A 26,872-nucleotide genomic window follows, 5' to 3' on the forward strand; every position below is an offset into this window, starting at 1 on the left:
TTCAGGTTTTGTTCAATTCAGGTCAAACGCAGACAGGGGGCTGTCTAAGTCCCGCCCCCTTTTGGAAACGTGGTCAACGTCCTCCTTTGCTTAACTTAAATATGCTATGTGCTAAAGTAATCTATGTTGAAAAGACATTTAGATTTAGACATATATATATAGTCACATCTTAAGTTAGGTAATGCACTAGCTGTGTTTTACGTAGGAAGGGTCATTTCTGCATGTTGGCTCTCTGGAAAGGCTCCCTAATTAGTATCATCAGTAACACCTGTTTACATACTGTTTTGTGTCAAAATGGTTGCTGTGAAAAAAGTCCATTGGCTAAATTTTGTTGCAGCTTAATTAAATATAAGTATAAATGACTTGTTAAGATGGAGGTTTTGTTGCAGTGTGGAATATATTTAACTCCTGTTTTGCGTTTCACTGGTTCAAATCTCATGCTGGAACATATCGACGAAACCTCAAACTTGCTTTGACGGGTTCAAACGCAGAAAAATTATTTTACAAAGTGCGAAGAACCGACAAAATCTTTTGCAGGTAACGTTGGGTAACAGTTCAAACAGTGTGTTTTCACATCAGCTTTGTGGTTTTCTTGCATTGGTTGGTTGAGAAGAATTTCTTGTTACTCCGGTTGGTCTTTGTTTGATAAGATAAAGCCAGCGTTCAACAGGCTGTGCTTTATCTTAAGTCTGATAACTCCCTGTTACTTTCACTGCTATCTCTACACTCCCGGTCTGTTTAGGTTGGACCAACTCTCTGAAATGTGAAATTCAATTGTGAATGTATATAAATGCTGATATTAATTCACAATCAACCAATCATTTGTTGATTTAGTCTTTACAGACAAAACTACTTTTTATTGTTAGTTTCTGTGAAGTCTCTGAAGCTAATATGAACTATTCTCGGGTGCTTTTAGGTGGCTATAGGGTGATTTTTGTTGTCCAACCTCGAAGTTAAGCGTCACCCAATGTTTTAGTAAAGATTCAACTTTTTTAGAAAAGCACAGAGAAATCAAGTGACATCAACCACTTTCTTTTTTCCCAGCCAACCAATCAGCATGAAGGAGTTTCTTGGAAATCATGTTTCTCACAACGTGTAAATTCCTTCATGAAACCAAAATCTGGTTAATTATGTATGCATGTAAATGTACAGAGCAGGATCAAAGCCGTCAGCTCAGATCCAAGAACCCAAAGTGTCGTCTGTAAAGAGGAGTGATTTCAAGTATACTTAGCTAACCACCAACAAATGTTTTTCCAACCTGTCTCTGATTTATGTTAGTGTTATTTCTGTCACCTTTGACCCTGAGCTGAGCTGTGGATTTGGCATTCGCTGCCGAGAAGTCGATGCTTCCGGCCATGTCCTTTTTGCAGTTGAAGAGGATCAAAATGTGTCGGGGTCCCTCCTCCTTGATCTCCACATCCTGAGAACAAAAATCACACAGCTCAATGCCGAATGAGCATTAGCATTAGCATTAAATCTTATCATGTTGTAACGTTGTCGTTTTAGTTTTGGTAGAGGAAGAAGAGCGAAGGGCAAATCTCTTATGATGGCAGTTTTAGATAAAGAGTTGCAGGTGACAGACTACACACCTCCAACGTCTCCTGCTTTCACTGTGTTCTGCTGCAGTGGCGGAACTAGACTTTTATAAGAGGGGTGGCCACAGGGTAGTCAAGGCTTTATGAGGGGGGCCACATACTAGGCCTAATAAAGGAAAAACCTGGGATACCACAAGTCAGATTCAAACCTGTGGTGCTGCAGCAACTCCGTTCATGGGTCGCCAGCTCTACCAACTGAGCCAACCTGACGCCGGAGTGGCTGGAGGAAATGGACCTAAGTTTCACTTTCAGTTTCTGGCGCAGCAATTAATCCGGCGCACCGTCATTCATTTAGAAAATTAATAACACCTGTGGGAAAAGTCGGTGTCAAAACAAAGAGAAGGCTGCACATCACGGACACTATACGCAAGACTCAGCTCAATGATCAGATAAAGACGCCATTCATATGAGAATTAATGAATGACTTGCCTGGTGAGGCAAGTCATGTTGGGAGCTGCCCAGGCTGCTGATATCTGGGCTTGGGTCTGTCTGTGCCTAATTTGGGTTTTTTTTGGCAAAAAAGTTGGAAATATCTCCCTTCCTTTTCATTGTTATCTGTTTATTCTGCCTTCTTTGATTCCATTTAAAAATCTCGCTGTTCTCAACGTGACGTGCAGTGACCTGTCAATCAACTGGGGTGGCACCCAGGGTGTCCAATCAAGTTCCAGGGGTGGCCAGTGCTAGCCCCGCCACCCCTCTAGCTCCGCCCCTGTTCTGCTGTTTGCAGTATAAAATAAGATCACAGTCGCTCACAGCATGTTGTGAAAAGGCCAATTATTAACTGACTTCTTTATTTTATATTTTATAACGACATCAATGTTGGGCTAGTTACTTAAAACGTGATTACAAAAATAAATCTGGGAATGTGATTTGACTTAATTTCAAATCAGTAGAAGGTAACAACACAAGTTATGTTGTTTCCACCAGAAACTACAGGTGTCTCTACACAACCAGGACTGAAATCTTAAGGGCTGCCACTTCAAATAAAAAGGAGATCTTAATGGTGTTATTAATCTTACGGGAGATGGGTGGAGTGTCTCTCCCTTCAGTTTCCAGATGGCATGAAGTTCATCCTCTGAAATCTCTGTCTCAAACTTGGCTGTCTCAGTCTCTGTGACCTCCACGCTGTACAGCGGTCGAAGAACCTTGATGTCACGCTCTGCAGAGGTTTAAGAAGACGTTAGAGAAAACCAAGCAGGAGGTGAAGCTGAAATCTCTCAGAGAACTCGGAGAACAACGCGTAAAAAACAGTTTCATTGTTGTTACATACAGTGAAAACGATGTCTGATGATCAGTGGAGGACATACAGTGGACATGAAGACGTGTGACAGATTGGGCGGGAAGCTGACGCTCTTTTGTTCAGAGCGTCTTACAGTTTTAGCAAAAGCAGAAGACACTGAGTAACTCTCAACAATAACCCAACCCTATAAAACATCTCTACACTATCAACAGACACAGCTTTAAGCATTATAACTGTTATTAAGTATTATAACTGAACATTAACGAACTGTTTTAATCAGATTAAGCTTGGATCCAAATGTATTTCTAAGAAGTCGTAGTAATGAACATAAACAGTTTACAAATGTTTTATAGATTATATCACATTATTAGATTATAATCACAAATCAACAGTTATTGAAATATTAAAGATGTGAAACTGTCCTTAGTGTTATAACATATTATTGATTGGAAACTTTAATAAAGGTCATGAGAGTTATTTTGTAATTTTGCAAATTTCTAATTTTGTTAAAATTGTTGAAGTGTCTTTTCAGGAAGTAATTTACTTATTATTTCATTAGAACAATGTTCCTGGGAAAGAGCTTGATTCATGATTCATTCCTTCTCAGAAATAAATCCAGTTTTTTTTTTTTGCAGCTATTACTATTATTGCTATTAATCATTAATTTATTAGCAATAAATAAAAATAGAAATAATCAACTTCATAAATGTGTTCTTAATATGATCAACAGCCCTATAAATAAATAGTTTACCTCGTATTCAGATCCCAATCTGAACATTTAAGTGCAAATTATTTTGATTATTTATTATTTTTCGCCCTCTACTGGTTGAAACCTGCTACTGGACTTGGATTTTGCTATCGGCTGATCTGGAGCCAGGTGACATTAGTGGTGGCAGCTTTTGTCACCAACCAACCCTTCATCCACTCTGCAGACTGTGCAATGCTACATAGCTGTTAGCCTGACAGTCTACCACAGACACTGGAGAGTTAGCCTCTCTAAACCGCTAGCTTTACAACACAGGTAGCACACAGAAACTTTCACAAGCGTGAATGTGCTTCTAGTGACTGTAAAAGCTCCAGTGGACTCTCCGTGTTTCAAGTTCAGACACGGGGAATCTGACTCAGCTATTTATGGCTGGTTAGCTCTGTTAGCTCTGACTACCGGCTGCTATATTCCTGCTATTGTGAACAGTGGTCAGTCTGTCACTATGGTCGGTGTTACCCCTCGCATCACACATTACGTAGCCTCATGGCCATGCCCCCTATCTGAATCTCTCTGTCGCATTTTAAAAGAGAGCCAGCATGATTAGGGGATTGGTTACACTTTTACATGCTATGTTATAACGATCACTTAAGATGCATAGGGCTGGATTATCCTCAAGTGTCACAAACACTACAAACATTCAGAATGAGAGTACAGGACACAGTAATGAAGGATGGAGGGAGGCCAGATTTCGGTGATTGGACGGTTGGCAGGGCCTGATTCTGCAGTCCTGATCGGGGTCTGGGGGAGGAGCCAGCTCGCCGCAGGTATTACCTTCGATGTTCAGGTCAGCTGTGGTTTTGTCGGTGCCACAGTCGCAGGTGTACGCTCCAATGTTGCTCTTTGCCGCCTTCTTGATGACCAGCATGCGCTTTTTGCCGTCTGATTGGAGGAGAATGTTCTTGGAGGGAAAGATTTCGTTACCGTCTTTGAACCATTTGACTTCGTCTTTGGCTTTGCTCAGCTCGCAGGCCAAAATGACCTCGTCCTTCTCGACGGCAGTGTAGTTCTGGAGTTTCACTGTGAAGTACAGGTCACCCTCTGCAAGAAGGCATACAACAAAACCAGTAATGACCAGACAAAAATAATGGTTTAAAAGTATGGAAATGGAGGTCATGTCTTTAGACCATCACCTCATCCTTTCTATAATCGTGATCTGACACCATTGTGTGGATATACAGCTGCATCCTTCAAGAAAATTATACTAACCGAGCACTGTGAGCATGGCCTCTGAGGTCTTGCCCATGGCCTCGACTTTGATCATGGAGGTGTCATCGATGGTGACCTCCTTGAAGGCCAATGTGTGGACTTTTCCGACCTCTGACATGTGCACCACCTTGCTGGGGTGCAGACGGATGTCGTTTTTGTACCAGACCACCGGGATCTTTTCATGAGAGAGTTCAATGCTGAACTCTGCGGTTTCACGTTCCTTCACGGTCACATCTTTAATCGGCTTAATAAATTCAAGGCGAATACCTGACAAACAGAAATTTTAGATGTAGGGAATTAAATATAAAGTTGTAACACAGAGGGTAAGACATCAGAACATACAGATTATAATGGTGTTGATGTGTCCAAAAGGCCTAAAAAGTGCCGTACACTCAGTTTGATCATCTTGTTGCGAGATTCTGACGTCAAAAGGCTTTTGGCAAACACACCAATTGCACACAGAAGGCGAGGTTTCGCTCATACTTTGGTATGCCCTCATATACACATCATACCATTCCTAATCTGAAACGGTCTGACTCCATTTACCTTTGATAATCAATTTTCCAGATGTCCTCTTATCTTCAGCCTCAAACATGTATTTGGCTTCGTCTTCATATCTGGCAGATTTTACAATAAGAGTGTGTCTCTTTCCCTCCACCAGGAGTTCAAACTTATCATCATTTGACAACTCCTGAGATCCCTTCAGCCAACGGAAGCTTTTGGGCTCTCTAGAAATTTCCAGCTCAAACCTTGCCTCATCCTTTTCATACACGTGCACATCAGCCAGTGGTGTAATGAATGAGACTGGGAGCTCTGTTGATTCAGACAGACAGAGTTACATCAATGTGCAGATGTAGTGCTCTCAAACAAAAACTTCAGATCCGTTGTGTTTTGGAAAGTTAATGAAGGTCGGAGGCCAATAAGAAGATATTAGAAGATGAAATGATGTTCTTAGTATACACAATGTAATAGCATTTACACCTTTCATAGAATGTAAATCTCTATTACGTTTTATTAAACCTTGGTTATGGTCTGGTAATTTCTGATATTTTATCCGAAAAGTGAGAAAAAAAGGTAACAAAACAGAAGAACAAAGACATTTTAAAGTGAAGTTGAAAGAATAGCTGAAGAAAACCATGAGCACAGTGTTGTGCTTGGAAAATGTGTTAAGACTTTGCAAAAGGAGCTCACCCTTCACTTTGAGGTTAGCAGAACACTTGGCGTTGGCGGCAGTAAACGCCAACTCGCCTGTTTGAGGCACTTTGCAGTTGTACAAGACCAGTGTGTGTTTGGCACCATCCTCCACAATCTCAACATCCTGCAGATGGCCCGACAAACTTCAGCATTTCAGTAAAAACACAAGTACTCAAGAAAAAGTGATCAGAGCAATACCGTGGTCAATTCACTTTCATTTGTTAGCTAACGAGAGATCAAACACTCTCGGTTAGATATCTGAAAACCTTTCAATACTTCAAATCCAAGTCAGCCTGCGTCAAAATGAAAGTGAATTGAATGGCAGGTAAGAGAATGTCTGCTGAGATGTATTTTAATGAGACATACGGCGGATGGACTGAGGACTTCGCCATTCAGTTTCCACTGGCCGTGGACATCATCCTCACTGAGCTCGACCTCAAATCGAGCGGTCTCTCCGTCAAAGACCTCAGCGCCATACATCGGCCGAACCACCTTGATGTGGCGAGCTGACGTTTAAGAGAGGGGACAAAATTCTTACTGAAGACGTTCAGACATTTAAATATTCAAACAAACTTAACATACATACACATACACAGTACATATATACAGACTTACATACATACACATACACAGTACATATATACAGACTTACATACATAAAAATACTTCGACAATAGACAGGCACAGGTAGAGTTTCTACTCTGGCAATATAGAAACCTCCTTTATTGTGCTATAAGCAATCTTTCCATAGGACCATAAACAACCAAATGGCTATCAATGTTGGCTCTAACAGTAAAAATACTGTTAGGATCAAGTTTTGCAAGGATTGTTTGTGGGCCACCAGAGCAGTTTTTGCGGCAGAAGGTACACCGCTACAACACAAAGTCAATTAATCTGGACACTTCATTGCCAAACAGGAATTTATGAGAAGCCATTTGGTTCTATACGGACCTTCTAGATTATCGAGACACAAAAGGCACTGAAGAACAATAAAGAGGTTTGTTTCTTCAAAGAGTGATGGTTCTGGGACCATGATCACTCTGAAGAAGTGTCACACAGAACAACAGCCAATAAAACAGAACAAAATACACAAGTTAGGGTGAAAGAACACTACAAGAGAACTAATTCCCTATCAAAGTAGAGGGGTTGAATACATCATAGCTTCAATGTGAGCCTTTCTCTTGAAACTCTTGTAGTGTGTTTCTACCATTTCCGTAAGGGTGGGGTGATGAGAGGGACCACATACAGGTGTTGGCAGTGGTAATTAAGAAGTGAGGAAAGCAAAAAGGGGCTTCAAGTGCAGAAACTGCAAGAAAATGGGTGATAAGGCTTGAGGTGTGGTTAGGAGGAAGTAAAGGTGAAGGGTAAGAATGGGCATCAAGAAGGGGGAAGTTGCCTCAATAGAGAACCAAAAAAAAGGCAAATTCTATGTCTTTACCTTCAATGTGAAGCATTGCCGTTGTCTTGTCTGTTCCACAATCACATAGGTACTGTCCTTTGTCTTTGTTTGCAACTTTCTTGATGATGAGTGTTCTGCGTTTGCCCTCTGCCTTAATGGCCACCATCTTAGAAGGCTTGATCTCTGCCTCATTGTGGTACCACATGACATCCACATCTTTGCTGAGCTCGCAATCTAGAACAACCTCATCTTTCTCCACTGCAGTATAGTCTTGCAGCTTAACTGTGAAGTACGCATCTCCCTCTGAAATGGGGAAATGTTTGGATGACTATCCGTGGCACATATATGACACAACAATATTTATGGTACAAGGCAAACAAAGGACAAGACAGTCAAAAAGACAAGGAGCACAAATGCACGACAACAACACAACACAGAAAGACAACGTTTTACAAATACTTAACAAGGTCGTTTTTTGGACCTACACAGACACAGACATGGACAAATTGTACAAATTGCTTTTGGGAATGAGAAGAACAGACACTGGAAGAGGAGGACAGAAAGAGAACAAGCGGTAATTCTTGGTTTACCTATGACCGTCAGGTTAGCCATGGAAGGAATTCCTTTGGCCTCAGCCTTAATTTGGCATGTATCATCTAGAGTCACTTCCTTTATTTCTAGCACATGTTTCTTTCCATCCACATGAGTGACCACTGTCCTGCTGGGATGAATTTTAACGTCGTTCTTGTACCAGGTGACAGGGATGTTCTCATGAGAGAGCTCCAGCTCGAAGCGAGCTGTTTTGCCTTCCTTCACAGTTTGGTCCTTTATTGGCAAGATAAATTTGAGCCTGATACCTATAATAGTATTAGTAAAGCATAATCATATAATTTAGTTTGAAAGAGGAGGCAACCAACTCAATGAATAGAATAATAAAGGTTCTGCTAATTATGTCCAGTAATGGCAGTCCAGCACTTACCCTCCACTGTGAGTCTAGCTGTTGAGAGTTTTCCCAAAACCTCAATCGTATATTCGTCCTCGTCATCAAACTCACAACAGTTTATAATCAGCATATGCTTCTTTCCATCATCGATGATGTCATACTTTTGGTCTGGGGTGACAATGTCATCCCCTTTATACCACATGACCTTAGAGACATCCTTCGTGATGGTGCATTCAAACTTAGCCTGTTTCTTTTCAGGCACAGAAACATCCTTCAGCGGGACAACAAAGTCCATTTCGATTTCTGGGTTAAAAAGTGACACAGGTACAGTACATCAACTAAACAACAAAACACAACAACAGTACAACAGTCTACAACAAGTGGCCAGTTTACATTGCACCCCCATGTATGCAGTGCTGGGTTGTGTGGGTCCATCTCTAGAAGTTTGTGGAATCATATCACAGAGATATCAGAGGGTATTGACATGAAAACCCCATGACATTGTTTGTTGCCAATTAGATTGTGGCTCATTAATGGTATACACAGCTCATCCCATCTTTTCCAACAGAAAACCAACTGGAGACATCTTCAAATTGTGCAGGTCCCAGGCCAAAATGACATCACTCTGCATTTCCAGGATTGCTTAAAAACTGCTTTGGAACATGGCACTGAAGGACGTGTGAAGAATGCTTAAAGGCTGTCATCAACCGCAGTCTTGCTGGTAACAAGGATTCTTTATGTTTTGTCACAGGGAAGGACTGGTCCATCATCTTGTTCAGCTGGAATCAAATTCTGACTACAGTTTTATCAGGATGCAACAAGAATCTTCATTCCAAAGGCCATTCTTCTTTCTACTTGCTTTTCATCGAGTCACCAGTTACCTTATGTTTGTGAAAAAAAATCAACCATCTGCTGCTATCGAAAAAAGTTACTGAACTCCCTTATTTTTTGGTCAATCTAAGGCAATAGGATGTTACATGTAGTGGAGTGACCCATTCATGAACATGGTGTTGGTGTAACTTGTAAACTGGCCACTGTCTGTAGATTTAACATAAAACATTTAACCACAGACAGTACGAATATACCGTAGAAGGACACCACTACACACATTTTCACGAAAATCTGACAGAACAACAGACAGGTTTCCATTTTCCATTGAACAGACTGTACAACATATAGAACAACAAATACAGGACACCATTTTGACCATGGGAAATAGTTGGGATCCCATATCAAAATTCCTTCTCGTCTTCCCGGGCTCAAAGAAATGCTGCAAATGAATTTGACTCATCAACCCTATTAAATAAAGATCTAAGGTCCGCTCTCACGTGCCATAAAGCTTTATTGCCCACAGACCTTACACCTTTATTTTTACAGCTAATACCATAAAACCATGGCACATTGTAATTCCAATCCGGGATAGCAGGAGTACTTCCTTACCTTTGACATTGAGCATTGCGGTGGTTATGGCGTTCAGAGCCTGGTAGGACACTTCTCCGGCCTGATCCAACTGGCAATTTTTCAGTGTGAGCTTACGCACCCCACCTTCCATTTGGATGTCGCACGTCTGATGGATACATTACAATACATTTATATATACAAAATAGTGAAACTGAACATGCAGATCTCTAACTACCTGCATTAAGACTTTCCACATGTCATTCAGTCTTACCGGGGATCTGGTCAAAACCTCTCCTCTGAGCTTCCATTCCCCTGGAACATCATCCTCAGAGATCTCTGTCTCAAACTTAGCATCTTCCTTCTCAACCACCTCAACGCTGGCCAGGGGCTTCAGGATCTCAGCTTCCCGCTCTGATAAAGGAGTCATATTAGTACTCATAAATATCAAACAATAAGTAAAGTATTTGAGGGACTCAAGTTAAAATATAGGTAAGTAGGTAGATAGATAAACCTCCTAGTGTTAGCTTGGCAGTATATGTGCGTCCTTCCACTTCCAAGGAATATTCTGCTACATCATCAGGCTGACAGTTCTTCATGGTGAGAGTCAGCTCCTTTCCATCCTTCTTGATCTCAATCTTGTCAGAGGGAGTGACCTCATTCTCTCCTTTAATCCACTTCCAATTGGGAGTGTCCTTAAAGAGCTCACATTTAAATGTAGCAGTAGCCTTCGGTTTCACATGCTGGTCTTTCAGTGGTTTCACAATCCAATCTTTGATGATTTCTGTTGGAGTTAAACATTACTGAATCAGTGTCCCTCATACCCTTAAAGCCATAATGTGCACCATTAAGATATTGAATATTGCAAAAATGCAGTCTGAACCAGGGCAGAGGAGCTAAAACTATAGGCTTAGTTAATCTAATTTCAGGTGTTTTTCGATTATTTGAACGTGATTAGAGAAAGAATTCCAAGATTCTTTCTAATCTGTATTTTCCAAAGCCATAGATATGCAGATTTAAGAATTTAGCTGCAGGACATTTAGTGACATCTAGTCTTGAACTAGACATAGACGATGTACAATGTGGCTAAGAACAAATAAAATACAAATAAAAAGTGATAATGTTTCTGAATTACATGTTTAAGAATGGGACAAACATGGTGCTCCCAGGTACTATGAATCCCGCTCTTGCCCTGTCTTGCCCATCTGTTGCAGTATAACTTCCTTATAAAGCACCAGTATTGACGTATGTTACCGTGTTTCTCTTTTGCTTACCAATCACTTTGACATTTGTGGAAGTCTTGACATCCTCCTGGCCAGCCACTTCGCATGAGTAGATCCCAGTATCCGCCTCATTGGAATTCTGGATGGTCACAGCATGCTGCATACCAATGATATTGATCTGAACCTTGCCGGCCTGTTTCTTCAGGACCTCGCCATTCTTTTTCCATACCACATCTCTCTCTTTGTTCAACTCACAGGTCATATACACTGGCTGACCCTTTAGAGCTGAAGTCTCCTCCTCCAGTTCTTTGATCCATTTCACAGGTAGCTCTGTGAGGAGATACAAATGCTTTCATCAATTTGATATAGGCAAATGGTTGAACAGGATTAGAAAAAGTATGATTTCTGGTCTTCAGGACACCATGTATTTTTGGTTTTATTTCTAAAGCGGAAAAAAGATAGAAATACCTTCAACTATGAGTTTGGCTGTGCATGATATTTCCTTGCCAGCGTTCTTCGCCACGCAGGTATATTCACCAGTGTCAGACAGCTGGACGTCAATAATGTTCAACTTGCGATCTTTGCCATCAGAAGTAAACTTGTGCTTGGGGCTCTCGCGCAGGTTACTGCCATCTTTCATCCATGAGGTAATAGCAGTGGAAGGTGAGACCTCACACTCAAACACAGCAGAGGAGCCAATAGACTCAGCTTCCTTTAACACTATGTCTTGAAGCTTCTTAATGAACTTCAGAGGGACAGCTTTAAGCTTGAATCCTGCAAACGGTTCTTCTGGTGGTGTTGGACCTCTTCCACCAGGCTTCAGGCCACGGCCCCTGCCTTCACCAGGGGACGGGGTCTGCTTGGCTTTAATAGAAATTGAAGACAAACAATCCATTCACATTTGCATTTCAAGATTAATTCTGTGTTATCACCATGCAAGATGCAGAATGTAATAGGGTTTTTTTGCTGAGAATTCAAAGGCACAGTTCATAGCTTTATTAAGACAACAGACTTACGTTTCAGCCCTCTACCTCTACCCCTTCCTGCTTCTTCTGCTGGTTGTCCCTCTGTTCAGAAACAATTAAAATGAATTTGCTGCACACAATGTAGTCATATGTCAATGTCTTCATAAACATGCCAGTGCCAGGAGCTATGTGACATATGAATATGAAGTGATAGTGACTGTAAATATATGAAATAATGGCATTGAAATGAAGGCAGACATAACACCGAATGATGAATAATGTATAATTACAACTTTACAGTAATGTAGCTTTCACACTATGAAGAGATGGAATAATGAACAGAAATGTAAAGATGGCATGAGTAGAGAAAACGGATGTTGGACTGATGGAAATGACCTGACATTGAAATGGGAAACGTACAAGTGACAAAACAGAAATGACAGAAAGCAATGAATATGACCGGACACACAGACTGATAATTAACATAAATACAAGAAAGAGATGGCGTAAATTGCTTCACACTTAAGATATGATGACGTAAAGATGATTTAGATGGAGGCATGATGGTGGGAATGGGTAGAGATTATTCAGAGGATGAAGAAAAAGTTTTCTCAGTCGTCACCCACTTAGCTGGGGCCGCCACCATCTCACCTCTCCTGGCCACCCCTGGAACCTCCAGAGCACCTTCCTCTCCTTCACCTTCCCAGTCCTCAGAGCCATAACTGTCCCGGGGAACCAGCTCCCAGCCCCAGGCCTCATCTTCCTCCTGCTCCGCCTCTTCCTCAGCTTGAAACTCTTCTTCAAATATCTCTTCTTCCGGCTGGGTGGCGACCTTTTTCATCTGCACAGCTCCAGGAGAAACCTCTTTCACCAAGGGAACCTTCCCTTTACCAGGTTGTGCTGGTTCTGCAGCCTTCTCCTCCTCTGGTGATGGCTTCTTTGGGACCTTTTTGAGAGTCACAGCTTCAATAGACTCTTTCGGTGAAACAGTTTTAGGAATCTTTTGAAGTCTATCAACACTCGGCCTCTTCTCAACAGGGACTGCCTCTGCTTCTTTAAGCTTCTCAACTTTAGGAGATGGCGTCTTTTTTAGCTCAACCTTCTTGAGCTGCTCCACAGGCTTCAGAGCCACTTCTTCCTTCTCTTCTTTTGCCTTTGGTATGACTCCCTTCTTCACTTGCAGAGTTTTGGGCTCCTCAGGAACCTTTTCAGGTTTTTTAAAAGACGTTGGCACAGGAGACATTGTCTTTTCTGCTGGAACTGCCTCTACCTCCTTCAGCTTCTCTGGCTTCTTCTCTGGAGGTTGTGGCATCTCAGGTTTCTTCGGTTTAGCCTCTAGCTCTCGTTCCTTTGGTTTTTCATCTGGACTTGTGCGACGACGGCTCAGGTCATCAGTTGGCTTTTTCTCTTTCTCCTCTACTGGTTTCTTTTCAGGCTCTGCAGCCTCTTTGGAAGGCCTGGAGAAGGGCTTCAGCTTGACGCTTTCTATCTCTTGTTCCTGTGTTGGGATTTTCTTCACCTTGGTGGGTGGTTTGATCTCCTCAGGCTCTTTTTCTGGAGTTTTCTTTTTATCTACTGGCTTTGGCACCTTGGCTGGTGGTTCCTTAACCTCCGAAGGAGCTTTCTCAGGTTTCTTGGGAAGTTCTTTTGTTTCCACTTCTTTTGGGATCCTCTCTCCCTTCTGGAAAGGCACAGTGTCCCTGTCTGGCCTCTCCTTCTTATCTTTCTCTGGTTCTTCAGCTGGTTTAACAGGCTTTTCAAATGGTTTTAGTTTGACTATTTCTGCTTCTACTTCATCTGAGGGCAATTTTTTCACTTTCTTCAAAGCCCCACTAGGTGGGTCTGGTTCCTCCTCCTTTGGTGCCTTGGGAGTTTTCTTCAGAGAAATCTTATCATCTGGTTTCTCATCCTTTGGGATAGGTTTCTGGCGGGTCCATGCATCTTTATGAGCCTCTTTCTGATCGTCTTCTTTAGGCTTCACAACTTCTGGCTTTTTCACCACATCTGCTTTCTCTCGAGGTTTCTTCTCCTCTACAGGTCTCCTGGTGGCGAATGACATCTCAAAAGCCTCTTCTTTATGCACCATCTCCTCAACATGAGAGATTGTGGTCTTGGTGACCTTCTGAGGTTTTTTCTCTTCTTCAGCCTCTTTAGGTGAAACAGTTGGAATCTTCTTCAGTTTGATAATCTCCTGCTCTTCTTCCACTTCCTTAATGACTCTGGTTGTTTTCCTCAAAGTGGGAATCTCAAATGTTCCATCCTCTTCAAACTGAATTTTACCTTTTTTGTGCAGAACCATTTCTGAGGCAGCAAAGGTTTGACATTACTTACAATTACGCACAATTTGTACAAACACAAACACATGCTTAACACTTAAGAAAATAAGAAAGAAAATAAAAATGAAAACTACCCTATCCCTTCCCCACTTATTTAAATATAAATCTAATTTAAAAAAGATTACATGACAACAATAACAAAAACAAAAGACACAGGAAACAAGACTCAGACACAAGAAAATGCCACTTCAACAGGACACTACTAAAAGACATGTATAAAATAAGCCAACCAGGGCTAATTAGTGCTCAACTGCCTCCTTTTAAGTGCTCTTTAGTGTCCCAACATCTCTAAGTTATCTTTTAAAATAAAACCATTAACTATTTTTTTTATGTGGGGGCATTATTGGGTGCTGTATCAGAATCAGAAGTATACTTTTATAGCTGCATGTTGGTGTGTATTGTGTGTACTGAGGTAAAGTGAGTAGTAAACGGTGCTCCTACCTTTCTTGACTCCTCCTGGTGCTTGGACGGGTCCCTTGGTTTCATCTAATACAGAAGTATATTTCAGAAAGTTGTTAATAAGGCCACTTAATAAGTCATGATAATGATCGTGATAATTTCATCAAACACATTCAGAAATAATAAATATTATTTTACAGAATGTGGATGACATAAAAAAGTTGTGACTGAGATGCAAAGTAATTAAGTATCACATGATTTAGTTGAAACAATATCATAAGAAGAGATAAAGAGTTTAAATTAAGTTGTGTACGAAGACAGATGTAACATACATCTTTTTCATTTAGTGGTTGGATTCAAGGTCAATGAATTAATGACCAACAACACGACACACAACATGGAAAGACCAACAATGCAACTCAACAACAAGGGACTGTACTGTTGCTTAAGGTCATACTGACCCAGATAAGACTGACAACACAATCAACAAAAACAGTGGAAACATACAAGTAGGTGGTTACAGAGTCAACATTTTCAATGATGAAATAAGATGTGAAAAAGATGAAAAGGACTAAAGAAATGTCCTAATTTCTTCAGATACCTCTACCTGTCTCAGGAGATATCTTTTCTACGATTGTTTTTTCTTCCGCAACCATCTTGGTTGGTTCTTCAGCCTTCATGACAGGCTGTGGCTTGGTTACTTCAAGCATAAGAAAGAGGGAATTTAAGTATTGTAAACTATCACCAAACATACTGTCTTAATAAATATGCACAAGGTGTCGATAGGAATTCTTTAACAGTTATTGCCTGGATACCTGGCTTTGTTTCTTCTTGTGGAGTAATTATCTTCTCCAACTTTTTGGTTTTCCCAGTGACTTCAGGCCTTTTGGCAACTTCTTGAACCTTTACAGCAGCCTGTGGTTTGCTCTCTTCAAGTACAAAGTATAGAGAAAATTCAACAGAAAGCTCTCCATGAACACTTTAGTCTAATATTCTAGTTCTTAGAGCTTGACACTAAAAAACAAAGTTTATATTCTTATTCTATATTCATGATGTTTGATTTCTTTGTACTTCACTCTCTTTTAATGACTTGGGTAACACGTTGGGTTTCTTCAGGATAAAGTTTCAAAGATTCATATTTGCTCAAGAACGACACTCTTTTATGAATGCCTTAAGAAAAGCTCACACAGAAACAGACATAAACAGAAACACATTTTAAAGAGAAGTTGGGTACCTTCTTGAGGAGCAGCTGGCTTTACCAATGCTTCTTTGACTTGTGGTGGTGGCTCTTTCTCCTCCACAGGAACTTGGAAATGAAATTATATGACAATCAGAACCTCACTAAGACTGATGTGGTGAGCACTGAACCATGCAGAGACAAATAACACAAAGACAAGAAACACAATTCAAGATGAAAACATAGAAAGTTGGAAGACTTAAGTTTTAAGATTGAAGAATTTTCCACAAACGTATCTCACCTCACTGTCTGTGCAGAACATTTTCTCTCAACACACACAGGTACAGTGGAACGTAATAGACAAAGACAGACATAAAATTAGAAAAAACGATGAAAAACCCAACATACAACATGAAACTGGTGGTTTAGATATCAGGTGATAAGAAAACAAAAGAGACTGTCTCAGTCGACAGCGTGACGGTTCTTCGCAATGAGAAAGAATACAGTTTGTGCCCAAACAAATGGGTGATATGACATGGATATCCTCTTGAAATGATGACGACAAAGAGATATGAATCTAATAAATCCTTAAGAGGATGATAACGAGGAAGTGCACACTATGATTGGTGCTCAGATCAAAAACAAGTGCTCAGTGACATTTAGCAGGTTTCCCTATATACCTTTGGAAGATTCTTGAGATGAGACCTGTTCTTTCCCTTCTGGTTCCAAAGTCAAAATCCTCGTTTCTCTGATGGACTGAAGCCCTTGAGCTTCTCCTTCCTCTCTGCTTATGGTTTCAACTTCCTGAGGAGGGATGTATTGGACATCTACTTGCAGAAACGACTGCTCAACTTCTGATTGCCATTTCCTGGTGGCATCTTCCCCGCATTCTGGAGAGTCTGTTTTGTAGCCAGTAGTGGTAGTCTTCTCAATCATCTTTGGCTTGGTTTTGTCTGTTACTGAGGGTTCTCTGGTAGTGGGCCTATGCTGATCTATTTCCGCTTTTGACTCTTTTGTAGTAGGTTTGGATTTGTCTGAACTCTTCACTTCTTTAACTATCTCTTGGAATTGATACATTTCTTTACTTCTTCCTTTGATTTGTTCTTGTTCAACATCTTTTCTCTGTAGTTTTTCTTTTTCATGAATCTCTTTGACAATTTTGTCTTTCCCTGTCAGTTGTCTGTCCAAAGCATCCTGCTCAATTAATGACTGTGTTGGTGTTGCCTCCAAAAGTGATGTAACTGTGGGTTGTCTTTCAAGTTGTTTCTGTTTTACTTTCATTCCTACCTCGGAAGAAAGTTTGGCAGCTTGGCCCTCAACAGTGACTTTTTTTGGATGTTCTTTTTGACCTTGAAAGTCTTGTTCAGCTGACATTGTTCTTATTTTCTCTTTTGTTGTGACTCTGTCTTTGAGAGTTTCTGTTTTGGTATATCTTTCTGTTCTGTCATCACCTATAAGTGATTCTTTAGATGTTACCTCAGGTGCAGACGTTACTGCAGCTTTGCTTTCGATGTGTTTAATTTTTGTTCCTTCAATAGGACTAACTGTGTCTTTTTTATCCTTAAGTGTGACTGTCTTTGACTGAATCTCTTCCACTGCAACATCAGGTTTATCACTTTCATGCAAAGTCTGTTTTGGAAATTCTGTTTGAGTATCTCCAATTCTGGTGTATTTTTCATAAGTATCTTGGCCTCGCAATAATTCTTTAGCACTGGACTCTACTCTGGTTGTATGTTCAACAGGAGTAACTTTGGTACTTCTGTCACCAAGTATTTCAACCTTTGAATTGCTTTCTTGCGCTTTAATTGCTTCAGTTTGATCTAACTTCTGTCTGTTATCTATTGTGGATTCATCTTTCTTTAAAGAAATATCCTCTGACTTGTAAGCCCCCCATTTTCTTGATGTAATGTCTTTTTCTAGATTGTCAGGGGAAATATACTTATGCAGAGTGTCTAATCTAATACCTTGTTCTTTCACAATCAATGGTTTTTCATATGCAACATCCATTACAGGTGTCCTCGAAGTCTTTTTTTCGATTTGTTCCTGCTTTGTTTCTACGTCTGGAGTAACACTATGAAAAAAGTCCTTAATTATTTCTGTTTTAGACTGAATGCCTTCAACTGTAACCTGTCCTTGGTCTTTTAGAGAGTCTGGTTTCTTTGAAGCCATACTATCATATCTAACTTCCTCATGCCTTGGTGAATGGTCTACCTCTGTTTTAGCGTCTTCTCCTACCAATGTCCTTTGTGCCTTTTGTTGACTTTGTTTCTGTTTTGTTGGTGTTGTAACATCAACAAATGTCATTTTGTCAGTTTTAAATTGACTGATTTCTCTTCCCTGAGTGTCTTTATCTTGTTTTTCAGTTACCATGCTTTCTTTGGCTGACTCTGGACTTTGTGAATGTCTTTTAAGAGAAACCTCCCCAGATTCATAAATGTCTTCTTTCCTTGATGTAATGTCTTTTACAAGCTTGTCAGGTATAATAAGTCTTTGGAGTGTGTCTGATTTCAAAATGCCGTCTTTAACTTTGAAATGTTTTTCAGATGCAACTTCCATCACTGGTGCAGCTGAAAGTTTCCTCTTGATTTGTTCCAATTTTGTTTCTGTTACTTCAAACGTAGTAACACAACCATATTCATCTTTTACTGCAACTGTCTTGGACTGCACTTCTTCAAGGGGAATTTTTGTACCTTTGTCCAACCTCTGACCTTTTTCTTTTAGGGATTTTGATTTCTTTGACTGAATGTCTTTCATCTCTGTGTCTATTACCTCTGTTACCGGAGTAACAACTGTTTTTGTTTCAGTTTGTTGTTGTCTTGTTTTCATCTCTTCAGCTGGAAGAACTGTGGTGGTTTTGTTCATTACTGTAAGTTTTTCTGAAGCATCTACCAAGGAGTGTTGATCTGTTACTTCTGATTTGGATGCAACTGAGGCCTTTCTTTGAATTTGTTCCTGTCTTTCAGGTAATTTATGTCCAATGGGAGTAACCTTCTCTGTTTCATTTTGAATTTGGTGAACTTTTGACTTAACCTGTTCAACTCGAATGTCTTTTGTGTCCTTTAAAGATTCATCTGTGTTTAGAGAAATGTCCTCCAACTTGTAAACGTTCTCTTTTTTTGAGGCAATATCTTTTACTAGCTCATCAGGTGTGATATACCTTTGGAGATTGTCTGATTTAACATCTCCATCTCTGACTATCAGAGATCTTTCAGATGCAACCTCCATCACAGGTGCCACTGAAAACTTTCTCTCAATTTGTTCCTGTTTTGTTTCTGGTACTTCAAATGGAGTAACACTCCCATATTCATCTTTTAATATGACTGTCATAGACTGCACTTCTCTAAAGGATGTTTTTGTACTTTTACCCAAAGTCTGTCCTTTCTCTTTTAGGGATTTTGATTTCTTTTTCTGGGTATCTTCAGTTATAATCAATGATGTTTTGTCAAACATCTGCCCTTCAACTGTTTGGGTTGCTTCTTTGTTTTCTGATTCATCTCTCATCTTAAGGGCATCTTTTTCTCTAATTATGTCAGTTTTTGTTACCTCCATTACAGGAGAAACTGTTGTTTCTATTTGTGTCCGTCTGGTTTTCTTTTCTTCAACTGGAAGAACTGTGGAGGTTTTGTCTATTACTGTAAGTTTTTCTGATGTGTGTTCATGTGATACTTCTGGCTTGGCTGCACCTGAAACCATTCTCTCAACTTCAGTTTTCTCTGGTTTATACTGAACTATGTCTTCATTGGTCTTGGCTTGTTCAAATGTGATATGTTTAGAAGTATCTGATATAACATTTCGATCTATTACTTTTTGAGATTTTTCAGATGCAAAGTCCATCATTGGTGCCACTGAAAATGTTCTTTTAACTTGTTCTTGTTTAGTTTCTGTTACTTCAAATAAAGTAAGACAACCATATTCATGTTTAACTGTAACTGACTTGGATTGGATCTCTTCAGCTTTTTGTTGTTTAGATGGTTTGTCTCGCAGTGCTGTAACTGAATCCTTTCTTTCAATTTGATTGAGATTTTCCATCTCAGGTATAACTTCTGACTTGTTTTCCATTTTTTCCTGCCTCGTTGTTTTGTCTTTCTTTGTATCTCCTATAGACTGAATTTCAGCAACTGTCTTTGCTGACTTCTCTTCTCTCTTGGTAAGCAAAATTCCCTTTTCGTCTTCAAAGTGAATGACGTCCCCCTTTTCTGTTTCCTTGTCCTGCGCATCATACTCTGCCAAAAACCTTGCATATGGTACTTCAAGTTCTGCCTCTGCAGCTGTGCTGTCAATTTGTTCCTGTCTTTTAAGGGTTTTCTTTTCAATTGGAGCCACTTTTTTTCCTGTTTTACTTCTAACTGGGACTAAGTTGTCCCTGCTTTCTTCTGATATAATCTCTCTTTCTTTTCTTGAAGTAATATCTTTAACCACATCATCTGCTGAGGTCAGGTGTTGTGGAATATCTGTTTTAGCATCTTTATCTTTTGTTGTTAAAGGTTGTTCAACTGCGTCCTCCATCACAGGTACCACTAAGGTCATTCTTTCACCTTGCTCTTGTTTGATTTTCGTTGCTTTAAAAGGTTTCACACTACCGTATTCATTTGTAACTGCGACTGTTCTTGACTGGACTTCGTCAACGGTAAACTTTTTACACTTAGCTGAATTTGGCCTTTTTTCTTTTTGAAATTCAACTGGTTCTGATGTATCACCTTTGACTTTTTCTTTAGGCCTAGTTTCCTTGGCAGCATCTACTTTGAGCAATGGCTCACGTTCCTGTTTTGTTTTCTTCTCTTCAGTCAGAGGTGTTTGCCCTTTTTTATGTTTGATAGGGACAACCACTGACTGAAGTTTTTCATCTATTTTATCTTCAGTCTTTGGCAACTTCTCTAATTTATTTATCTTTGGTGGAACACCATATGACACATGAATTTCCTCACCCACTGCTGCACTTTCAAGTTTTTCTGGCACTTCTTTCAATTCTTCAGAAGTGTCCTCCATTAAAGGTGTAACTAAAACCTTTCTTTCAATCTTTTCCTGTGTTGTTTTTATTTCTTTCAGAGGAGTAACTTTGAAAGTTTTATCTTTAACTGTGCTGACCTTTATCTGGCCTTGTTCAACTATAATCTCTTGATGTTTGGTAAGTTTCTGTTCTTGTGAAGATACTGATTCACTCTCTGATGATTCAATTTCCTCATCAAATGTTTCACACTCTGTGACATACTCTTTAGTTTTTGCATGTATTTCAGGTGTACCATCTTTAATGGGAGTCACTTTTTTAGTTTTATCCTTAACTGTGACAAGCTTTGGTGTTATTTGTTTGTCTGCAGCCCTTTTAGTTTTGGTTAACTTCTCTCTTTTGTCCTGCAGGGATATTGATTCCTTCTGAGAAATACCCTGTGGCAGATGAATTTCCTCATCAACTGCTGCAAATTCACTTTGTTTGGTTTCTGCATGTTCTTCTGGAGCTACTTCCAATTCTTCAGAAGTGTCCTCCATTAAAGGAGTAATTGAAACCTTTCTTTCGATCTGTTCCTGTGTTGTTTTTGTTTCTTTCAGTGAAGTAACTTTAAAAGTTTTATCTTTAACTTTGCCGACCTTTAGCTGGCCTTGTTCAATTATAATCTCTTGATGTTTGGTAAGTTTCTGTTTTTGTGGAGATACTGATTCACTCTCTGATGATACAATTTCCTCATCAAATGTTTCATACTCTGCGACATATTCTTTAGTTTTTGCATATGTTTCAGGTGTACCATCTTTAATGGGAGTCACTTTTTTAGTTTTATCCTTAACTGTGACAAGCTTTGGTGGGATTTGTTTGTCTGCAGCCACTTTCGTTTTGGCTAACTTCTGTCCTCTCTCTTGCAGCGATATTATTTCCTTCTGAGAAATACCCTCTGGCACATGAATTTCCTCATCCACTGCTGCAAATTCACTTTGTTTGGTTTCTGCATGTTCTTCTGGAACTACTTCCAATTCTTCAGAAGTGTCCTCCATTAAAGGAGTAACTGAAACCTTTCTTTCAATCTGTTCCTGTGTTGTTTTTGTTTCTTTCAGTGAAGTAACTTTAAAAGTTTTATCTTTAACTGTGCTGACCTTTAACTGGTCTTGTTCAACTGTAATCCACTCTGGTTTGGTAAGTACCTGTTGTTCTTGTGGAGATACTGATTTGCTCTCTGTTGTATCAATTTCCTCATCAAATGTTTCATGCTCTGTGACAATTTCTTTAGTTTTTGCATGTTTTTCAGGTGTACCATCCTTAATGGAAGTCATCTTTTTAGTTTTACCCTTAACTGTGACAAGCTTTGGTGGGATTTGTTTGTCTATCCCTTTAGTTTTAGTTAACTTCTGTCCTTTCTCCTGCAGGGATATTGATTCCTTCTGAGAAATACCCTCTGGCACATGAATTTCCTCATCCACTGCTGCAAATTCACTTTGTTTGGTTTCTGCATGTTCTTCTGGAACTACTTCCAATTCTTCAGAAGTGTCCTCCATTAAAGGAGTAACTGAAACCTTTCTTTCAATCTGTTCCTGTGTTGTTTTTATTTCTTTCAGAGGAGTAACTTTGAAGGTTTTATCTCTAACTGTGCTGACCTTTATCTGGCCTTGTTCAACTATAATCTCTTGATGTTTGGTAAATTTCTGTTCTTGTGGAGATACTGATTCACTCTCTGATGATACAATTTCCTCATCAAATGTTTCATACTCTGCGACATATTCTTTAGTTTTTGCATATGTTTCAGGTGTACCATCTTTAATGGGAGTCACTTTTTTAGTTTTATCCTTAACTGTGACAAGCTTTGGTGGGATTTGTTTGTCTGCAGCCACTTTCGTTTTGGCTAACTTCTGTCCTCTCTCTTGCAGCGATATTATTTCCTTCTGAGAAATACCCTCTGGCACATGAATTTCCTCATCCACTGCTGCAAATTCACTTTGTTTGGTTTCTGCATGTTCTTCTGGAACTACTTCCAATTCTTCAGAAGTGTCCTCCATTAAAGGAGTAACTGAAACCTTTCTTTCAATCTGTTCCTGTGTTGTTTTTGTTTCTTTCAGTGAAGTAACTTTAAAAGTTTTATCTTTAACTGTGCTGACCTTTAACTGGTCTTGTTCAACTGTAATCCACTCTGGTTTGGTAAGTACCTGTTGTTCTTGTGGAGATACTGATTTGCTCTCTGTTGTATCAATTTCCTCATCAAATGTTTCATGCTCTGTGACAATTTCTTTAGTTTTTGCATGTTTTTCAGGTGTACCATCCTTAATGGAAGTCATCTTTTTAGTTTTACCCTTAACTGTGACAAGCTTTGGTGGGATTTGTTTGTCTATCCCTTTAGTTTTAGTTAACTTCTGTCCTTTCTCCTGCAGGGATATTGATTCCTTCTGAGAAATACCCTCTGGCAGATGAATTTCCTCATCCACTGCTGCAAATTCACTTTGTTTGGTTTCTGCAGGTTCTTCTCGAACTACTTCCAATTCTTCAGAAGTGTCCTCCATTAAAGGAGTAACTGAAACCTTTCTTTCAATCTGTTCCTGTGTTGTTTTTGTTTCTTTCAGTGGAGTAACTTTAAAAGTTTTATCTTTAACCATGCTGACCTTTAGCTGGTCTTGTTCAACTATAATGTCCTGAGGCTTTCTAAGTTTATGTTGTAGTTCTTGTAAAGATACTGATTCGCTTTCCGTATCAATTTCAATTATTTTGTCCATCACAGGCACATCTAACCCCTTTCTTCCAACTTGTTCTTTTCTTGCTGCTTTCTTCTGTTTATCTGTGGCAGTTTTATCTGCAACTTTGCCTGTTTTTTGTAATCTCTGGGGTCTTTCTTTTTCTGTTTCCTCTTTCTTTGGAGAAATGGCCTCTGGCTGAGTAATCTTGGAAGTGTACTCTGCTATCTTTAATTCCTCAGCTTTTATCTCCTCTACATCTGTAACTGGGGACTTGGTTTGGGTTTGTTTGAGTCTTGGTTTTGTCTCTTCGTTCAGTGTAATGGTAATATCATCAGCTCTGGCTAACTTTGGACTCCCTGGGGTAGACATCTCTGTTTCTGATACTTCAGATAATGACTCAGCTGTATCTGTCACCTTTCTTTCAGGTTGTTCTTGTTTAGTTTCTTTCCGAACCTTAGTGAGTCTGTTTTCTGAAGTTTCTGGTTTTGAGGACTTTTTACGTTTTTCTGTTGGAGATGGCTTTATCTTTGCGGAAATTACTTCTAACACAATTTCCTCTTTTTCTACAATTTCTTGTACAGCTTCTGTGGTATTGGGATATTTTTTTGAATCTGCTATCAATGATTCTTTATGTGTAAGTTCAATAATAGGAGTGACCAAAGGTATTCTTTCAATTTGCTCTTGTTTTGTTACTTCCTCTAGTTGAATAGTGACCTCTGCAGTTTCACCTTTAATTCTTATTATCTTTGACTGGGCATTTGGTCTTGCAGGAGGAATGTCTTCTATTTCTGGTTTTGACTTTTCTTTTGGACCAACTTGGACATGTCTGTCTTTGAATCTGTCCTCATCTTCAACCACTGTCTGCCATCTCACTTTCTGAGCAACATCTTTTAGAGTCCTGCCCTTTGATAAGATTTCAGGCTTTTGAAGGGCATTATCAGTTATGTTTTCTCTCTCTGACATTGATTCTGGATGTTTGACTTCTAGTGCTGGAGTAACTAAGGTATCTCTGTTGGGTTTCATCTCAGTTGTTCCTTCCATAGGACAGACTTTGACCAGTTTATCTTTAAATGTAACTACTTCGGACAAAATTAATTCGGGCAGAAGCTCACCGGTTGACTTTTTGGCTGATTTCATCACAGGTTTAAATGAGGCCTTTCCTTCCTTCCTTTGGTGTTCTTCTAGTTTCGTGGCTTGATATTTTTCAGTGACTGCTCTCAGCTGAAAGTCATCAAATTCGTCATCTCCTTTTTTTTCAACAGTCTGTTTGGATTGTGAATTTGTTAATTGACTGGATTGGGAATCTTTGCCGAGTCTGACTGGTTTCTTAGCTGATGTCTGTCTGGCAGACTGTGGTGTTGCATACAGCTTTTCCTCTGCTTCCGTCAATTCAACTATTCTAGGTTTGGAAGATACCTTTTCTGTTGGTTTAACAAGCTCCGAAGAATCTGTTTCTTCTTCAGTACTTTCAATATTTTCAGCCTCTAAATGTTTTTCTTCTTGGTCAGTTTGCTTTAATTTCTTCTTGACACTGGCTTTTTCTATGGGTTCTAAAGATTTTCTAACTGATAATTTAGTTTTATCTTTAAGCGCCTGTGTGATAACACCTTCCCTATTTTCATCGTCTGCTTCAGAAGTCACCAGTTGTGGTTCTGTCACCTGTTTTTGATCTGTTTCTGGACTCTCAGTTGCTTCCGTATGTTCTCTTTTAATGTCTTTTATTTCAGTGCTCTCTGTTGGAGAATCAGTTTTTTGGACAGAAAACTTTTTGTCTTGAGCTTTTTGTTTGCTAGGTTCATCCTGAACTGCCACAACTTTTTTCCTCTTTGTTTTACTTTCTGTCATAATGACCTTTTCTTTCACTGTTGGGGTGACTTTTGCTTTAAGACCCTTTGTCTTTAAACCATCAGTAACAGATATATCAGCACTTACTCCTGGCACTTTATCAGGTTCTACCCTCGTACTTAAAATCCCTTCTTGTGGCAAAGATTTTATACTTTCAACCACAATTTCTTCTTCATCCTCTTCTCTTTCCATGGCCCTCTCTACTGAGGATGCTTCCTCTGATAAATCTTTTGTGATCTTCTGAGCTCCTGCTCTTTTTTCAGCCTTTAAAAGACTGGTGGTGGCTGTTTGAGGATTAAAGTTTTTAAGAGGTGTGAAGAGAAAGCACCATGTAGCGGTGCCAAGAGATTAGGGAAAAAACAACAAAGAAACACAGACAAACATTTGGAGTTAAACAAGACAAACAGAGAGATAATAAGAAAGTAGTAGGAGCTGACAATCAAGAACAGGAAAATGTGCTGTCGCTGTACCTCTCTCTGGTCTTTTTGCTTGTCTCTCCACTTGTGTTTCAGGAGAAAAAGCAGCAGGAATGGTTGTGGGAATCGTCACTGCCTTGGCTTCTGTTTCTTTAAAGAACAGTTTTTTTTTTAACGCAAGATGTTAATATTTAAGAGAAGAAAGAAAAGGATGAAAAATATAAATAAACATAAAGGGATAAAAAAAAGAACGCATTTGAAAAGATACAAAAAGAATGTCATATAAGATTGTAATATGAAGACGCTGAGGAACACAATGAACATGAAAGTGTGGTATGAAGAGATGTTTACAAATGAGGCGAAACTGAGGTTGATTGTGGTCTGAGGCTAAAATGATGAGTGGTGGCCGCCCAAGACTTTAAGAACAAAGATTGCACCCAAACATGGAGTCATATGAAAAAGTTAACGATGGAAATGATCATGATGTTAAGTTTTCTCTATGTACCTCTGGAAGCTGTTTGTGGGGAAATCCTCGTCTTCTCCTCTGGTTTAAATGGGATTGAAGGTTTTGTCTGAACCACATCCTCGATCAAAACTTCTTTTTTCTTTTCAGTATCACCTCTCTGAGGAGGGACGTCTTTGGATTCCTCTTTTTTCTTGTATGGTGTTTCAGCTGGAACTGACTCAACCTCAGTCTCCTGTTCGATCACTTTTGGCTTCTTAAGCTCGATATCTGTTACTGACTCTTTTGGTTTTACTTTGGGGGTCACCTCTACTTTAGGTTTTTCAACAACTTTCTCCTTCTTTGTATCGATTATATCATCAGATGTTACCTTCCTCTCTTGTTTCTTTACTAAAACTTTTTCTGGTGGAGTGTCATCTTTTTTGGAGTCCATAATGACTGGTGGTTTCATTCGAGTTTCCTCCTTTCTACTTGTTTCCCCTTCCACCATTTTCGTTTTAGTGGGGATAGCTTTTGTTGGTTTGTCTTCAACTGTGACTTCTCTCTGTTTGATTGTAATTTCTGTAATTTCCTCAGTTCTACTTATTTTTTTATCTGGAACAGATGATCTTATCTCAACGTCATGATCTACCGATTCCTCCAAGGTGACCTCTGTAAAAA

General features: G+C 39.6%; 1 protein-coding gene across 4 annotated transcripts in view; it reads right to left on the minus strand.

Annotated features, from left to right (window-relative positions):
• ttn.2 (titin, tandem duplicate 2) overlaps window positions 1-26,872 on the minus strand; it is a 211,710-nt gene that overhangs the window by 100,977 nt on the left and 83,861 nt on the right. For 3 of the 4 annotated variants that reach the window (XM_051402827.1, XM_051402826.1, XM_051402824.1), the window contains 11 exons: window positions 14,707-14,751; window positions 11,981-12,031; window positions 11,433-11,828; window positions 11,016-11,294; window positions 10,256-10,525; window positions 10,016-10,155; window positions 9,784-9,910; window positions 4,808-5,074; window positions 4,373-4,639; window positions 2,615-2,754; window positions 1,294-1,420 (listed from right to left, as the gene is read on the minus strand). In XM_051402827.1, coding sequence (XP_051258787.1) covers window positions 1,294-1,420; window positions 2,615-2,754; window positions 4,373-4,639; window positions 4,808-5,074; window positions 9,784-9,910; window positions 10,016-10,155; window positions 10,256-10,525; window positions 11,016-11,294; window positions 11,433-11,828; window positions 11,981-12,031; window positions 14,707-14,751 — 2,109 coding nt within the window. Of the gene's footprint in view, window positions 1-1,293; window positions 1,421-2,614; window positions 2,755-4,372; window positions 4,640-4,807; window positions 5,075-5,353; window positions 5,621-5,998; window positions 6,046-9,783; window positions 9,911-10,015; window positions 10,156-10,255; window positions 10,526-11,015; window positions 11,295-11,432; window positions 11,829-11,980; window positions 12,032-14,706; window positions 14,752-26,872 lie in introns of those variants that run through there. The other variant, XM_051402828.1, reaches the window with a different exon arrangement.

This window comes from Dicentrarchus labrax, unplaced genomic scaffold, assembly GCF_905237075.1.
Source record: "Dicentrarchus labrax unplaced genomic scaffold, dlabrax2021, whole genome shotgun sequence".
Classification (NCBI taxonomy): domain Eukaryota; kingdom Metazoa; phylum Chordata; class Actinopteri; family Moronidae; genus Dicentrarchus; species Dicentrarchus labrax.